This window comes from Salvelinus alpinus, chromosome 4 (genome assembly GCF_045679555.1).
Source record: "Salvelinus alpinus chromosome 4, SLU_Salpinus.1, whole genome shotgun sequence".
NCBI lineage: Eukaryota > Metazoa > Chordata > Actinopteri > Salmoniformes > Salmonidae > Salvelinus > Salvelinus alpinus.
The window spans coordinates 27,671,122-27,689,464 of NC_092089.1; the positions used below are offsets into that span (position 1 = coordinate 27,671,122).

Genomic DNA, 18,343 nt, shown 5'->3' on the forward strand with positions numbered 1-18,343 from the left:
GGAGAGTTCATCCAACATTATTCAGACTTCTTTCTGGCAATGGCACTCTCGTAATAAGTTATCAAAGATGCCGTAATAATACAGGCAGTAGCCTGACTTTGAATATTTGATATATGTATTTTACAATAGCCTAAATGAAAACAATGGATCTACATATTTTTCATCATTGTTTATTTTTAAATAAGCCTTATATACTTTATTGTAATGATGTCACTGATTTGCCACGATTGGCTGGTCTCAATATTTTCTCAGCAGTAGCAGAAATGCAGAAAACAACATTATGTTACATTACATTGTTTTCAATAACATTTCCCACTGCAGCCTATATGCCAAGCGTAGCATTTGGAAATAGCCTATGCACTCGTCTACTCATGAATAGAGATAAAAACTAGGCAATGATCAGTTTGTAGGTTAGTATATGAGATTGTTGTTCTTCTCGTGTATGTTGTTCAGGTTGGGCGGATGGGTTTGTCGCGATGCCGTGCCACGTCCCTCTTTGAAAGCACCAATAGGGACAGCACTCAGAAAGAGAAGGGGTATATTCATTACATAAACCGTTTACAGGTTAAGAACCAAACGAGAGGAAACAGAGGAAACAATAGTTTCTATTGGACAAATGCAGGTAGGTCCCTCTCCGTTTCGTCCCGTTTGTTTCCGTTTAAGAAGCGCTTTGCAACAGAATCGGCGTAATGAATACGCCCCATGCAGGTAGCTACCTGGGTCACGTGGACCGCAGCGCACACAGGTAGGTGCATCACAAAAAAAGGAACATTCACCATTACACTGCGATGAGGTGTGCCGGAGATTTTGCATAGATTACCAAGCAATCAAGAAGCCACTAAAAATATCTGGAGTTGCTGAGCACACCTTTGCGCATAGGTGTCTGGGTGTGGGTGGCTGGATTCTTTGGGTTCTATACTGTTCTGGGGGTGTAGCTGTAGGTTATTTTCTATTACTTTGGGTGTAATTAGAGTAGTTTATTTTTGTATTTATCCTGAAAATGACGGCTCAGGTAGACTACCTGGTGGTGTTGTTCGCCACCACATCTGGCGCTTGCGGAGACCTCTTGGGTTCGGACGAGACAGAGCTCGAGCAGTTGGTGTGGCAGCTCGTGGACTTGAAGAACAAAAAGGTCATCTTTAAAATATTTTCCTTTCTTTATTAAGAGAATATGATAATGACTAATTTTTTTTTCAGGAGCTAGATTAGGTAATCTATAGAAAGACAAAGTATTCATCCAACATAACCAGAGTGCTCTCTGTGTCAATGTGCCCTATTTGGTTTAAAATACGACCACCTTTCTTCTGTTTATGAGGTCTAATGACAAAACTGATCATAAGTTAGCCATAAATCGGCTACTCCATTATGCATATTAAAGTGTGTATTTAAGTGTACACATTGTTATTTTAAATGTACTGAAGTGTGTGTGTTTTCTCTCTGGTCCAGTTGGGAAAGGTGAATGAGGTGTTAATACGGCCTGAGCACTCGGACCTTACAGAAGATTGTCTGGGGGAGAGAGAGGACAGCGAGGAGTCTGTCTCTACAGTCACAGGCTTGGAGCACGCGCTAAACCAGGTACAGACAGTATCTGTTGTCTCGTGGTTTTTTATGAAATACATGTTTGACCTCATCATATTCTGCTTTGCCATCCATTCCTCCTTCACTTGAAATCAGAGGCACCGATGCATTGATTGGAGTTTGATAACAATTGATTGTTTATTTAGGCCTTGATCCTGGGATATCTAATTATAATTGGCTAATAATGAATCATCATTTTCGATCCCTATAGAGTTTTACTTGACAGCCCCTCAGGCTATATTTTTGGTTTCAGAGAACAAGCACTTTAATTGCACTCTAATTGTATAAGCCTCATTATGCAAATTGGGTGGACATTTGCATTACTAAGCTGTAAAGATCCACACCTTCTCATCACTCAATGGACTTTTACAACTATCCCTCAGATAGTTGTAAAAGTCCATTGAGTGATGAGAAGGTGTGGATCTTTACAGCTTAGTAATGCAAATGTCCACCCAATTTGCATAATGAGGCTTATACAATTAGAGTGCAATTAAAGTGCTTGTTCTCTGAAACCAAAAATATAAACCATACATAGACAAAAGACAATAGACAGACATACACACACAAACATCGATGACATCACCCCACAAATCGTTTCCAGCCGCTCGAAAGTAACAACAAGCCATTCAAGTTGGACTTTATCACAAGCAGTAATTTGTAAGCCTATATTTGGATGTTTTTGTAAATATTTTGTCTTCATGGTAATACTTTCCATTAAGGTAGACTCAGTTTAAATAGTCTATAAACAGCATTAATAGGTTGTTTATTAGTCAGTAGTAAACAGTTATAACTCATTGGATGAAATTGTGTACTGTGGCCAACGTTTTGGCGCTTGCTGAATAATGAGATTATAAATGGCTGCATTGTTATTCATCATCACAAGAATAATGATCACACTTTCAACCAATAAAATGTTAGTGGATTTTCAATATTACCAGTGAGTTGTTCTGTAATTGTTTATTACAGATGTATTATCTGATATTGATTTAAAGAGTTTACATTGTAGCTGATCTCTTCCTATGTTTTAAACAGTTCCATCTGAGATTGACCAATGAGGTGAACAGCTTGGGCGCAGGCACGTCAGTGTGTGTGTGTACGGACGGGCAGCTCCACATTCGCCAGGTTCTCCACCCCGAAGCTGCGGGCAAGGTAAGGGTACAGGCTGGCAGGGCGGGGAGCACAATTACCTCCAGCAGAAGCGTTTGGTGTTCACAGAACCATAAAGAAATGTGTTATGTCTGCTGTTCTGTCAAGATCCTGCTCTACATGATGTTGAAATGGGAGGTTGTCTTGACATATTGTCTTGGCTTTGTTTGAACATGAACGCGCGCACACACACAAGCACACACACACACACACACACACACACACACACACACACCGTTCTCCTATTACATCTTGAGTCCCCCCCCTCACATCTAGTATGATATACAGACCCATGGGGAACTTAACTTTATTGACATGAGTAAATATGTAAATGAGGGTAGTAAACAGACAGCCTAGCTCCTGATACGACCCAACACCTAACAGCTGTCAATGGTAGGCTGCACATGTTCTCTTCCTCCTCTCTACTGTTCAATCAATAATAATATGGTCAGAACGTTTTTAAAGGGGCATACTACAGTATATTTGGTCCGTGCAAGACTCAAACTCTGGTGATCCAAGCACATGCCACATTCAGTTCCCCTGGGTTAATGTATGTGACTTTACCCACTGGGCACACACTGGTTGAATCAACGTTGTTTCCACGTCATTTCAATAGAATTACGTTGAACCAACTTGGAATAGACGTTGAATTGACGTCTGTGCCCAGTGTGTAATGTCTGCAGTTGTCTTCCTCGGCAGAACCTGGCACTGCCAGAATGTTTCAACTCCTTTTTTGACCTGAAGAAAGAGTTCAGGAAGCACTTCCCCTCTGCAGACACCAAGAGCCTGGAGGTGCAGTACATGGCAGAATGTATCCTTACAACTGAGAAACACAGCAATGACACTCACAGCAATGACACTCACAGCAATGACACTCACAGCAATGACACTCACAGCAATGACACTCACAGCAAAGACACTCACAGCAATGACACTCACAGTAATGACACTCACAGCAAAGACACTCACAGCAATGACACTCACAGCAAAGACACTCACAGCAATGACACTCACAGTAATGACACTCACAGCAAAGACAATCACAGCAATGACACTCACAGCAATAACACTCACAGCAATGACACTCACAGCAATGACACTCACAGCAAAGACACTCACAGTAATGACACTCACAGCAAAGACACTCACAGCAATGACACTCATAGCAATGACACTCACAGCAATGACACTCACAGCAATGACACTCACAGCAATGACACTCACAGTAATGATACTCACAGCAAAGACACTCACAGCAATGACACTCACACCAATGACACTCACAGCAAAGATACTCACAGCAATGACACTCACAGCAAAGACACTCACAGCAATGACACTCACAGCAATGACACTCACAGCAATGACACTCACAGCAATGACACTCACAGCAATGACACTCACAGCAATGACACTCACAGTAATGATACTCACAGCAAAGACACTCACAGCAATGACACTCACAGCAATGACACTCACAGCAAAGATACTCACAGCAATGACACTCACAGCAATGACACTCACAGCAATGACACTTGGTTCATTTTACAGCTTTGCATGAACCCTGCTTCTGTAGTGTAGCTTCATGCCGTTAGTGCATGTGTGTGTGTGTGATCGCGCGTGCATGGTTGTGAGAGAGAGAGAGCACGAGAGTGTGTGTGATACTGACACACTCCCATGGGGGAGGCGTCTGCAGGCCTCAGGGTGTTGGCTGTGGGACTAGAGGTTTTGAAATGCAAATAGAGACACAATTGACGTGTCTCACTGTAGCTCCAAGAGGAACATGCTGTGTGTTGAGCCAACAGGACCAGCCCTACACACCTACCAGGAAGCAGGACTAACACACACACACATGCACACACACACCTTGCTTGCTCCTCTCCTGTAGTTTTCTCCTTGACCCCGGTTTCCTCAGCTCTCAGTGTAACTGTGGAGCCAGTAGCCATATTGGAGCCGCCGGCCGTACTGGATCCAACGGCTGTGTTGGATCCGACGGCCATGTTGTCACCGGTCACAGCAGCACTGCAGGTCCAGACCATGGCCAACATCGTCCTAGCCCTGCTATTGGAACCCTTATGTGAGTGACACACTAACTTACACAAACTCTGACTTTTCTCACAATGTTATCGTTGTTGCTTATCTTTGACTTCTGCTCTGGTCTTCTGTTTGTTGTAGGTCACACATTCTCAAACCCAGAGAGAGTCACTGAGAAGTTTGAAAGCGGCACTTGGTAACTAGACTCGTTAAGATAGATTAGCAGTAAGGTAGATGATATGATACTATTCATTGGTGTTCTTACATAGTTGGATGGAGCGGGTGAGTGATTTGATGCTAACTGGTGTGTGTGTGTGTGTGTCCGTGTGCGCGCGTGTGTGTAGCAGTAAGATGGAGCGTGTGTGTGACAACACAGTGATCAGAGCAAGGGGGTTGCCGTGGCAGTCATCTGACCAGGACATCGCTCGCTTCTTCAGAGGACTCAACATTGCCAAGTATGTGTGTTCAGTGTCTAGTGGTGTGTTGTGTTTGACTCGTTGCTGTTATGATGGTGTGTAGTGTATTGAAATAGTTGTAATAGCTGTAATGCTGTGTGTTGTCCAGAGGTGGTGCTGCGTTGTGTCTGAACGCCCAGGGTCGGAGGAACGGAGAGGCTATGGTCCGCTTCATCAGTGAAGAGCACAGAGACATGGCCCTGCAGAGACACAAACACCACATGGGCAACAGATACATAGAGGTCATCTGTTAATAACCTATTATCAACCTATTACTAACCCTCACCCTAACCAACGATACATAGAGGTCATCTGTTAATAACCTATTAACAACCTATTACTAACCCTCACCCTAACCAACGATACATAGAGGTCATCTGTTAATAACCTATTATCAACCTATTACTAACCCTAACCCTAACCAACGGTACATAGACATAACCTGTTAATAACCTATTACTGACCCTAACCCTAACCAACTGTACATAGAGGTAACCTGTTAATAACCAATTACTAACCCTAACCAACGGTACATAGAGGTAACCTGTTAATAACCTTTTACTGACCCTAACCCTAACCAACGATACATAGAGGTAACCTGTTAATAACCTATAATCAACCTTTTACTAACCCTAACACTAACCAACGGTACATAGAAGTGACCTGTTAATAACCTATAATCAACCTTTTACTAACCCTACCACTAACCAACGGTACATAGAGGTGACCTGTTAATAACCTATAATCAACCTTTTACTAACCCTACCACTAACCAACGATACATAGAGGTGACCTGTTAATAACCTATTATCAACCTTTTACTAACTCTATCTATGGTCTTGCTCAGATACTAACAACACCAGTAAATAAGTAAACGTAACCTGTCAGTAACAGCTGGAGCCCAAAGAGCAGGAGTTAATGCCATGTCTTTTCTGCTGCAGGTGTACAAGGCAACAGGAGAGGACTTCCTTAAGATAGCAGGCGGTACCTCCAGTGAGGTGGCGTTGTTTCTGTCTCGTGAGGACCAGGTGATTGTCAGGATGAGAGGTCTTCCCTTCACCGCCACACCTGACCAGGTGCTGGCCTTCTTCTCCCAGGGGGAGGGGCCTAAAGAGGCGTGTCCTGTCAGTGGTGACAAGGATGGCATCCTATTTGTGCGTTTCCCTGATGGAAGGCCGACAGGCGATGCCTTTGTCCTATTCGCCAGTGAAGAGCATGCTCAGTGCGCTCTCAGGAAGCACAAAGACATCCTGGGAAAGAGATACATTGAGCTGTTCAAGAGCACCGCCGCTGAGGTGCAACAGGTATGAAGAGGGGGAGGGTTTGTCTGTCTGTTAAGGTGCGACAGGTATGTCTGTGTGTTGGAGGAGGGGTGTGCGCCTGTCTGTTGAGGTGGAACGTGTGTGTCTGTGTTTTGGGGGAAGGGTGTGTTTGTCTGTCTGCTAAGGTGCAACAGGTAGAAAGAGAGAGAGCGGGAGGGAGTGAGCGTGCATGTGTGTGTGTGTGTGTTGGTGTGTGTGTGTTGGTATAGTCCTGGTGGGGGTTTCTGTAGGAAACCTAAGCAGAGGATTTAAAGGTTTAAGGGTGTGACACAGAGCTTCAATAGAACATGGGCATTTACTCTAATTAACAACTGGATGAGCGAGTGTGTGTGTGTGTGTGTTTGTGTGTGTGTCTGTGTGTGTCTGTGTGTGTGTTTGGCTGTGTGTGTGTGTGTGTGTGTGTGTGTGTGTGTGTGTGTGTGTGTGTGTGTGTGTGTGTGTGTGTGTGTGTGTGTGTGTGTGTGTGTGTGTGTGTGTGTGTGTGTGTGTGTGTGCTATCCTCCTCATTGCCTGGCGTTCTGGTTAATGGGAGGTTTGTTGAGTAAACACTTAAATGCTCTGGTCTGTGAAAGATTACCCTCCTAATACACACACACACACACACACACACACACACACACACACACACACACACACACACACACACACACACACACACACACACACACACACACACACACACACACACACACACACACACACACACACACACACACACACACACACACACATACATACATACATACATACACACCTCACCTCTCACAGTCTTAATAGACCTATTCATGCAGGTGTTTCAGCTCTCAGTGTAGTAACATTCCCATGCACTTAGACTCCAACACAGTACAGGTTTATATGTTCTAGTGGTTTTAGACTCCTACACAGTACAGGTTTAAATATTCTAGTGGTTTTAGACTCCTACACAGTACAGGTTTAAATGTTCTAGTAGTTTTAGACTCCTACACAGTACAGGTTTATATGTTCTAGTGGTTTTAGACTCCTACACAGTACAGGTTTAAATGTTCTAGTAGTTTTAGACTCCTACACAGTACAGGTTTAAATGTTCTAGTGGTTTTAGACTCCTACACAGTACAGGTTTAAATGTTCTAGTGGTTTTAGACTCCTACACAGTACAGGTTTAAATGTTCTAGTAGTTTTAGACTCCTACACAGTACAGGTTTATATGTTCTAGTGGTTTTAGACTCCTACACAGTACAGGTTTATATGTTCTAGTGGTTTTAGACTCCTACACAGTACAGGTTTATATGTTCTAGTGGTTTTAGACTCCTACACAGTACAGGTTTAAATGTTCTAGTGGTTTTAGACTCCTACACAGTACAGGTTTATATGTTCTAGTGGTTTTAGACTCCTACACAGTACAGGTTTAAATGTTCTAGTGGTTTTAGACTCCTACACAGTACAGGTTTATATGTTCTAGTGGTTTTAGACTCCTACACAGTACAGGTTTATATGTTCTAGTGGTTTTAGACTCCTACACAGTACAGGGTTATATGTTCTAGTGGTTTTATACTCCTACACAGTACAGGTTTATATGTTCTAGTGGTTTTAGACTCCTACACAGTACAGGTTTAAATGTTCTAGTAGTTTTAGACTCCTACACAGTACAGGTTTATATGTTCTAGTGGTTTTAGACTCCTACACAGTATAGGTTTAAATGTTCTAGTGGTTTTAGACTCCTACACAGTACAGGTTTATATGTTCTAGTGGTTTTAGACTCCTACACAGTACAGGTTTATATGTTCTAGTGGTTTTAGACTCCTACACAGTACAGGTTTAAATGTTCTAGTGGTTTTAGACTCCTACACAGTACAGGTTTAAATGTTCTAGTGGTTTTAGACTCCTACACAGTACAGGTTTATATGTTCTAGTGGTTTTAGACACCTACACAGTACAGGTTTATATGTTCTAGTGGTTTTAGACTCCTACACAGTACAGGTTTAAATGTTCTAGTGGTTTTAGACTCCTACACAGTACAGGTTTAAATGTTCTAGTGGTTTTAGACTCCTAGACAGTACAGGTTTATATGTTCTAGTGGTTTTAGACTCCTACACAGTACAGGTTTAAATGTTCTAGTGGTTTTAGACTCCTACACAGTACAGGTTTATATGTTCTAGTGGTTTTAGACTCCTACACAGTACAGGTTTATATGTTCTAGTGGTTTTAGACTCCTACACAGTACAGGTTTATATGTTCTAGTAGTTTTAGACTCCTACACAGTACAGGTTTAAATGTTCTAGTGGTTTTAGACTCCTACACAGTACAGGTTTATATGTTCTAGTGGTTTTAGACTCCTACACAGTACAGGTTTATATGTTCTAGTGGTTTTAGACTCCTACACAGTACAGGTTTATATGTTCTAGTGGTTTTAGACTCCTACACAGTACAGGTTTAAATGTTTTAGTGGTTTTAGACTCCTACACAGTACAGGTTTAAATGTTCTAGTGGTTTTAGACTCCTACACAGTACAGGTTTATATGTTCTAGTGGTTTTAGACTCCTACACAGTACAGGTTTAAATGTTCTAGTGGTTTTAGACTCCTACACAGTACAGGTTTAAATGTTCTAGTGGTTTTAGACTCCTACACAGTACAGGTTTAAATGTTCTAGTAGTTTTAGACTCCTACACAGTACAGGTTTATATGTTCTAGTGGTTTTAGACTCCTACACAGTACAGGTTTATATGTTCTAGTGGTTTTAGACTCCTACACAGTACAGGTTTATATGTTCTAGTGGTTTTAGACTCCTACACAGTACAGGTTTAAATGTTCTAGTGGTTTTAGACTCCTACAAAGTACAGGTTTAAATGTTCTAGTGGTTTTAGACTCCTACACAGTACAGGTTTATATGTTCTAGTGGTTAGACTCCTACACAGTACAGGTTTAAATGTTCTAGTGGTTTTAGACTCCTACACAGTACAGGTTTATATGTTCTAGTGGTTTTAGACTCCTACACAGTACAGGTTTAAATGTTCTAGTGGTTTTAGATGTCTGAAGGTGAGAGGTCAAGAGGTCAGAGTTCAGTGGTAGTGAGTGACCCTGAGGGGGCTGGGTTACAGTTCCTCTCCAGGACGGTAAACATTGTGATATCCTGTTGGCAAACAGCCAGATCCCTACTGTCAACACACAAACACACACACACCTTTTCAATACAGACACACACACACCTACACATACTTAATCGGAATACCCCTGCCAGAGTAAAACCAGGAACTCCAGAGAGAATATGCTTGTTTATGTGTGTATGTTGTTGCTGAACCAGCACTTATAACCATCTAACCGTATAACTCTCTCTGTGTGTGTAGGTGTTGAACAGGTACTCGTCAGCCCCTCTGATCCCCGTGGCTCCAGCCCCCCTGTTGTCAATGTTGCCCTCTGTGTCTCTGTTGCCCTCTCCTGGTGGCGTGAGGGACTGCCTCAGGCTGAGGGGGCTGCCCTACACCGCCACCATAGAGGACATACTGGCCTTCCTAGGAGAATACACACACGACATCAGACCACACGGAGTACACATGGTGGTCAACCAACAGGTACACACTATATAAGCCTGCTCACGCACGCGCACGCACACTCACTCACTCACTCACTCACTCACTCACTCACTCACTCACTCACTCACTCACTCACTCACTCACTCACTCACTCACTCACTCACTCACTCACTCACTCACTCACTCACACACACACACACACACACACACACACACACACACACACACACACACACACACACACACACACACTATACATACTGATACTAGAATTACCCTTGTTTGTGTGTGTATCTCCATAGGGTCGTCCGTCAGGGGACTGTTTCATCCAGATGCGTTCAGCGGAGCGGGCTTTCTCTGCCTCCCAGCGGGTCCACAAGCAGGTGATGTCTGGTCCGGGCCAGGCTGGCAAGCGAGGGGTTAACAGCCGCTATGTGGAGGTGTTCCCCTGTAGCGCTGAAGAGATGGGTCTGGTGTTGATGGGAGGCTCCCTCTCACACACACACATTCACACACACACCCGGACCAGGAATGGGACAGGGCTCAGCCCGCCGCCATGTAAGTCCAGACGTAAGTGCTGCTGGGAGCTGGGCGCTTCGGGACCGCAGGGTAGGTGGGCTGCCACAGACCAGGGGGCAGGAAAGGGTGAGGGGATAGAGGTCAGAGGTTAAATCCTGCCCCCTGTCTTCTTTTCTGTCTGGGTTCTCTCTGATCTAGAACTCTGGGAGGGCAGGAGCGTCTGACCTGACCAGAGGGGTAGGAACCTGGGGTGTGTGTGTGTGAGTGTGTGTGAGTGTTTGTGTTTGTGTGTGTTACCCCTTGTGGTTTGGGGAAATTCTGTGTGATTTTGGTGAATTTGCATGCGGGGAGAAATCTGTATTTCACTGACTGTTCAATGTAAACATCTTCTTCACACTCTGATTAAAAACAGTGTGTTCCAATGGTTTATGTGTGCTTGGCATGTGTGAGGCCTCTTGCCCAATTCCAAATGGATCCCAATGTACTGGAAGCATTGGATAGGTGTGTAAGCAATATTACAAAAGTGACTTGAAAGTAGAGACTCAGGATTGATTTAGGATTGGGCTTGAGTCTTCCAGTCGGAGTGTGTCCAATCAGGGGGGCTGTGGGAGAGGTGGGTGGAGCTGAGCTCTGGTGTGTAGTGATGGAGATGTCTAGTCATTGAGCTCTGGTGTGTAGTGATGGGGATGTCTAGTCATTGAGCTCTGGTGTGTAGTGATAGGGATGTCTAGTCATTGAGCTCTGGTGTGTAGTGATGGAGATGTCTCGTCATTGAGCTCTGGTGTGTAGTGATGGTGATGTCTAGTCATTGAGCTCTGGTGTGTAGTGATGGAGATGTCTCGTCATTGAGCTCTGGTGTGTAGTGATGGTGATGTCTAGTCATTGAGCTCTGGTGTGTAGTGATGGGGATGTCTAGTCATTGAGCTCTGGTGTGTAGTGATGGTGATGTCTAGTCATTGAGCTCTGGTGTGTAGTGATGGTGATGTCTAGTCATTGAGCTCTGGTGTGTAGTGATGGAGATGTCTCGTCATTGAGCTCGGGTGTGTAGTGATGGTGATGTCTAGTCATTGAGCTCGGGTGTGTAGTGATGGTGATGTCTAGTCATTGAGCTCTGGTGTGTAGTGATGGTGATGTCTAGTCATTGAGCTCTGGTGTGTAGTGATGGTGATGTCTAGTCATTGAGCTCTGGTGTGTAGTGATGGTGATGTCTAGTCATTGAGCTCTGGTGTGTAGTGATGGAGATGTCTCGTCATTAAGCTCTGGTGTGTAGTGATGGTGATGTCTAGTCATTGAGCTCTGGTGTGTAGTGATGGTGATGTCTAGTCATTGAGCTCTGGTGTGTAGTGATAGAGATGTCTAGTCATTGAGCTCTGGTGTGTAGTGATGGTGGTATCTAGTCATTGAGCTCTGGTGTGGAGTGATGAAGATGTCTAGTCATTGAGCTCTGGTGTGTTGTGATGGTGATGTCTATTCATTGAGCTCTGGTGTGTAGTGATGGGGATGTCTAGTCATTGAGCTCTGGTGTGTAGTGATGGTGATGTCTAGTCATTGAGCTCTGGTGTATAGTGATGGTTATGTCTAGTCATTGAGCTCTGGTGTGTAGTGATGGTGATGTCTAGTCATTGAGCTCTGGTGTGTAGTGATGGTGATGTCTAGTCATTGAGCTCTGGTGTGTAGTGATGGTGATGTCTAGTCATTGAGCTCTGGTGTGTAGTGATGGTGATGTCTAGTCATTGAGCTCTGGTGTGTAGTGATGGTGATGTCTAGTCATTGAGCTCTGGTGTGTAGTGATGGAGATGTCTAGTCATTGAGCTCTGGTGTGTAGTGATGGAGATGTCTAGTCATTGAGCTCTGGTGTGTAGTGATGGTGATGTCTAGTCATTGAGCTCTGGTGTGTAGTGATGGTGGTATCTAGTCATTGAGCTCTGGTGTGTAGTGATGGTGATGTCTAGTCATTGAGCTCTGGTGTGTAGTGATGGTGATGTCTAGTCATTGAGCTCTCGTGTGTAGTGATGGGGATGTCTAGTCATTGAGCTCTGGTGTATAGTCCCGTGTAGCTCAGTTGGTAGAGCATGGCACTTGCAATTCCAGGGTTGTGGGTTTTGATTCCGACCGGGGACCAGTATGAAAATGTGTGCACTCAACACTGTAAGTTGCTCTGGTTGAGAGCGTCTGCTAAATGACTCAAATGTAAAACAGTCGTGGTGATATAATAGTGAGGTCATTAGTGGGGTCAGGAGTCAAGCCCAAACACAAGTCTGTAGAAACTAAAGGTTTTCATTGAGGAGGGTCGTTGTTGCAGAAGCCTCTCCTAGAAACAAACTATGACCGGACCATGTCACATAGCCATTGTAGACGACTGGGAAGCACAGTGTAGTCTGCTCACAGCAGCCATCTTTAGAGGGGACCAGGGGATCTGTAGTTCTCTGTGTTCCGTGTTGGGCATGTGTCCTTTCCGTGTCCTTTCCTTGGCGTGTTGTCTAACTACCCCCCCACCCCCAATCCCCCTTCCCCAGGTCTGTCTCCTCCCTCCTACTCCTTCCCACCCGTCCCTTCCATCCTGCCAGCTGAGGCTGCCGGCCTCTTCCCTCCCATTGGGCAGGTGCTGCTGAGTCCCCGCCCCCTAGGACCTGGACACGCCTACTACCCAGCTAGCACTCAGCTCTACATGAACTACACTGCATACTATCCCAGGTAAGGACTATTATGGGTTGTGGGGAAGGACATACACAAGGGTAGTTAATGATATCAGTGCCCCAGATAAGAACTGTTAGCCCCATAAACCATCCAGTCATATACTGTAAGTGCCTTGGGGGCTGGGAGGGAGGGGACATACACAAGGGTAGTTAATGACTGAACAGTAGTGTGGTATCAGAAGGAAGAGCAAACAGCACTAAGACCACAATAACCTTTCTCTCTCCTCCCTCTCTTCTCACTCTCTTCTCCCTCTCTCTCCTCTCTTCACCATCTCTTTCTCCTCCCTTCTCACTCTTTTCTCCCTCTCTCTCTCTTCTCCCTCTCCTCTCTTCTCTCTTCTCCCTCTCTCTCTCCTCTCTTCGCACTCTCTCCTCTCTTCTCACCCTCTCCTCACCCTCTCTCTCCTCTCTTCTCACTCTCTCTCTCCTCCCCCTCCCTCTCTCCAGTCCCCCAGGTTCTCCCAACACTATAGGGTACTACCCCTCCCCCACCCCCCTGCCCTCCCCTGGGGGAGTGGTCCGTATGCATGGCCTCGCCTATAAAGAACTGCTCAACACCATTCAGGGATACCAGGTAAACTGTGTGTGTGTGTGTGTGTGTGTGTGTGTGTGTGTGTGTGTGTGTGTGTGTGTGCGTGCGTGCGTGCGTGCGTGCGTGCGTGCGTGCGTGCGTTGCGTGTGCGTGCGTGCGTGCGTGTTTGTGCGTGTGTGTGTGTGCACTTGGACGTGTTTAACTATACTTGTGGGGAAGAGAAGTCCCCGCAAGAATAGTAAACAAACATGTTGTTAGTCCCCACAAGGTGAAATGCTATTTCTAGGAGGTTTATGGTTAAGGTTGGAATTAGTGTTAGAGTTAGAATTAGGTTTAGGTTTAGGAGCTAGGGTTAGGGGTTAGGTTTTGGCGTTAAGGTTAGGGTTAAGGTTAGGATATGTTTCAGGGTTAGGAAAAATAGGATTTTGAATGAGACTGAATTGTGTGTCCCCACACCGTTAGATATACAAGACTGTGTGTACGTTCATGTGTGTTAGAGAAAGTGTGTGTGTGTGCAATGTGACCGGTATAGTATGTGTTGCCGTGTCCTCTCATGTCTCACGGTTGATCCAAAGGAAGTATTCAAATCTGCTAATGGAGGAGTGTACTATACTGTCAGGTATCCACTGTGTTTGCCTGGAGGCTATCAAACAAGTTAGTCAGGTCTACCCTCCCTGTTCTGTTCCCTCCCTCACAAACACCCACAGGCATTCTGTTGGGTGGATCTCCACTGCCTGCATGGACTTGATTTACAAGAGGCTGCTCCTCACTGATACATACTCTAGGAAATAGCCAGTGAGTTCAGCCTGTGCTAATGAACACTAGTTTGTAAATGGAGGTGATACTATATACTGTAGATAAATCAGCAGTAAGCATCTTGTAAAGGCTGACTCTTCTGAACACACAGCCCAGCCTGTCTCAGTCCCCTGTGTCTCTGTCCCCCTCAACACTATAGTACGCTACTGAGGATGGCCTTGTGCACGCTCATGCTAACATGCACGATCACGATCCCTCCCGGACCCTGCTCACGCAGCCCAAAGAGTGGCTGTGTATTTAAGGGGTGTGTCCTAGGCAGGCGGAAGGTAAGGATTGGCTGACAGGGTCATGGGGCGTGTTTCTCCTTTCCTTCGTCTCCGGGACGACGTGGTTGTGGGTGTGGTTTGAGATTCGGGGTTACTAGGGGTCACGGAGTCTAGCTAGGGGGGATTTCAATGCCCCAAACCACACACTGTAAAAAAAGATGATGGTTCCACCAGAGAATGTTGTGTTGATCGGGACACTGAGTAGAAGTTCCTCCCCAACCACTGGTCCAGGATCAGATGTCTTCTACCCCCTGATGGTTCACATTTTGATTGTGTGTGTGTGTGTGTGTGTTTGTGTGTGTGTGTGTGTGTGTGGGGGGGGGGGGGGGGGGGGGTGTAATCTGATCCTAGATCTGTGGCAACCAGCTGATTTCCTTCTTGACATCTATATTTTTACAGTGCAGATCAGATTACCCCACAAACCCAAGGATCAGATTATCCCACACATCAAATCCTAACCTCAGATCTAGGATCAGATTACCCCACAAACCCAATCCTAACCTCTAGGATCAGAATACACCCAATCCTAACCTCAGATCTAGGATCAGATTTTTATTTTATTTAACTAGGCAAGTCAGTTAAGAACAAATTCTTATTTACAATGATGGCCAAGGAACAGTGGGTTAACTGCCTTGTTATGGGGCAGAACGACAGATTTTTACCTTGTCAGCTCGGGGATTCGACCTAGCAACCACTTTGGTTACTGGCCCAACGCTCTAACCACATTCTCTGGTGGAACCTAGAACCGTACCTGTTCTATATGGTCAATTTCTACCTGGTGCTGTCTGACTCAGCCCTTCCAAGGTGTGTTCCCCTTTCCTCCCTGGGGCGCTGTAGTGTGCTAGATAGTGTTATCACTGCTGTACTAGTGTCAGATGGGGAGGTGGTGGACTAGGTGATGGAATCCTCTGGTGCTGGGACAAGGAAACCTTCAAACCACATAGACTCCTTTCCTTGTACTGACGTTTTCTCTCTTTTCACTAACCCCTCTCTCCCTGCCTCTCTTCCTCTCTCTGTCTTCCTCGCCCTCTCTCCCTGCCTCTCTCTGTAGAGTCCTATGGAGGTATTACCTGTACTGAGCAGTATGATTGGTCAGTCCAGCAGCGGTGATGCTCTGATGCCCTTCCCCCCTCTCCTGACCAAGCAGGGACGGCACTACCTGGACCTAAACATGCTGTAGAAGGCTCAAAGATCCACACACTGACACTCACTACCCACACACTATACCAGGGGTGTCAAACTCATTTTATCCCAAGGCCCACATTGGGGTTTCACCCAGATCTGGAGGGCCACAGTGGGGTTTCACCCAGATCTGGAGGGCCACAGTGGGGTTTCACCCAGATCTGGAGGGCCACATTGGGGTTTCACCCAGATCTGGAGGGCCACAGTGGGGTTTCACCCAGATCTGGAGGGCCACAGTGGGGTTTCACCCAGATCTGGAGGGCCACAGTGGGGTTTCACCCAGATCTGGAGGGCCACAGTGAAAAGTGGTTATATTTCCTTTTTTTTTTTTTAACATATATAAGACATGGTTCTCTATATTAAACTGTGCCGAAAGTTTGACACTCCTGCACCACAATATCACACAACACACACATGCGCGCATGCATGCACCCCCCCCCCCCCCCCCAAAGGACATGTGGGTCTGGTCTGAGTTTTGTGGTATATACAGTGTATATGCATGAGAGCAGAAATGTATTTTATATCAGAGCTTTGCCTCAGCCAAACAGCAGCTCTGTCTTTATATTGCACATAGTATTTTTAAAAAGCTTTCCAGAGACGTTCTAAGATGTTACAACCACTTCAGGAGACGTCTGTTAGAAGTAGAGCTGCGTTTAGTACTAATTATTGATCTGAACTTTTCTTCATGACTTGCATACATTTGTGTATGTGTGTAAGTGCTTGTGAATGCGTACACGTGTGTGTGTGTGTGTGTGTATAAGTGTGTGTGGATGTGTGTGCGTAAGTGCGTGTGTGTGTGAGAGAGAGAGAGAGGAATGTGCATAGTGCACTACTCTCTCTAGATACTATATGTATATATTTTTATTTTATACTGTCTGTCTAAAAACGTTATATTACATTTGATTTCTTTATACTTTCTATAATTTTACAATCCAATACTAGAACATTGTATTAGGAAGCCTCCTGCATGAAGTTAGTAGTGCCAGCTACACTCAGATGTTTACATGTTATGGCAAATATAAAGCACTGCTAACCAATCAGATTACTATACAGATTATACTGTATATCAACAGCATAGTGTCCGACATAAAAGTTACATGTAGTTAGTCAAATGCTGAATCACTCCCACACCCCTCCCATCTAACCTGTTTATGTTTGCCTAGTTCCACTCCACCCTTGCCTTTTGTATGTGACGCCAAGCTGAGCCCAGAGCCAGGAGATTACTATTCCTGTTGCCGGTGGTGTAAAGTACTTAAGTAAAAATACGTTAAAATACTACTTAAGTAGTTTTTGGGGGGTATCTGTACTTTACTTTTCTATTTATATTTTTGACAACTTTTACTTTTACTCCACTATGTTCCTAAATAAAAGTATGTATTTTTTACTCCATACATTTTCCCTAACACCTAAAAGTACAAGTTACATTTTTGATGCTCAGGCAGGACATTAATATGGTCCAATTCACACACCTATCAATATAACGCGTTGTAATCCCTACTGCCTCTGATCTGGCGGACTCACAAAAATAAAATACTACGTTTGTAAATGAATTTACTTTTTTACAACAGTTGAGTACTTTTTCCACCACTGTACTTAAGGACATTTAAAACCAGATACTTTTAGACTTTTACTAAAGTCATTTTCTATTAAGTCATCTTCACTTTTACTCAAGTATGACAATTGAGTACTTTTTCCACCACTGTCTATTGCCTTACCCAGCTCGGTCCCAACTCACTGTGATGGAGATTTACCACTGTGCTCTCTGATTCCTTACTGTAATGTCACTGTGCCTGCATGGCTGCATCTCAACAGTCTACTTCACTGACATAAAAGGACATATTGTTCTTATCTATCATGAGTTTTTAGATCAGTGCAGACTAAGGAGGGGAGGCAAGGAGATGAGGCAAGGAGAGGACCCCGCTTCAGACTATTGAAACTCAACCAGTGTGTTTTACTCCCATGAAGGCCAGATTAGACAGTAGAGCTATAAATGGCCCATGATGATGTAATACGTTAATGATGTAATACATTGATGTCTGCTGTGACTGTGGGTCCCTGGCTGTCCAGGGAACTCTCCTGTGACCACACTGACAGTCTAATAAATAGAACATGTGAAACAAGCCTGTCTGGGAAACTCATTGATTACAAATCAAACGCACTGTCTGCGAATTCATTATTCATTACAACAATCAAGTGATCAAATTGGAGTGAAGAACCTATGATGAGTGGGTCTGTGATTTGCTGCGTTCACACACTCCCACACTTCTCTCGTACTGCTAAGGTGAGGCCG

General features: G+C 44.7%; 1 protein-coding gene across 5 annotated transcripts; it reads left to right on the plus strand.

Moving 5' to 3' along the window:
- Positions 1-740: 740 nt before the first annotated feature.
- LOC139573184 (epithelial splicing regulatory protein 1-like) lies at positions 741-18,173 on the plus strand. Of its 5 annotated transcripts, none has more exons than XM_071396370.1 (15): positions 741-1,132; positions 1,447-1,575; positions 2,611-2,727; positions 3,424-3,535; positions 4,640-4,801; positions 4,900-4,954; positions 5,103-5,213; positions 5,323-5,455; positions 6,155-6,517; positions 9,857-10,081; positions 10,345-10,612; positions 13,078-13,255; positions 13,705-13,831; positions 14,745-14,836; positions 15,925-18,173. In XM_071396370.1, exons 1-15 carry the CDS (start codon positions 1,001-1,003, stop codon positions 16,049-16,051), a joined length of 2,331 nt encoding a protein of 776 aa, XP_071252471.1. In that variant the 5' UTR covers positions 741-1,000; the 3' UTR covers positions 16,052-18,173. The 5 variants fall into 5 exon arrangements, with proteins under 5 accessions (XP_071252471.1, XP_071252466.1, XP_071252467.1 ...); XM_071396367.1 differs by having other exon boundaries at positions 743-1,132; positions 14,745-14,871; positions 15,923-16,059; XM_071396368.1 differs by having other exon boundaries at positions 744-1,132; positions 10,345-10,600; positions 14,745-14,871; positions 15,923-16,059.
- Positions 18,174-18,343: the final 170 nt, after the last annotated feature.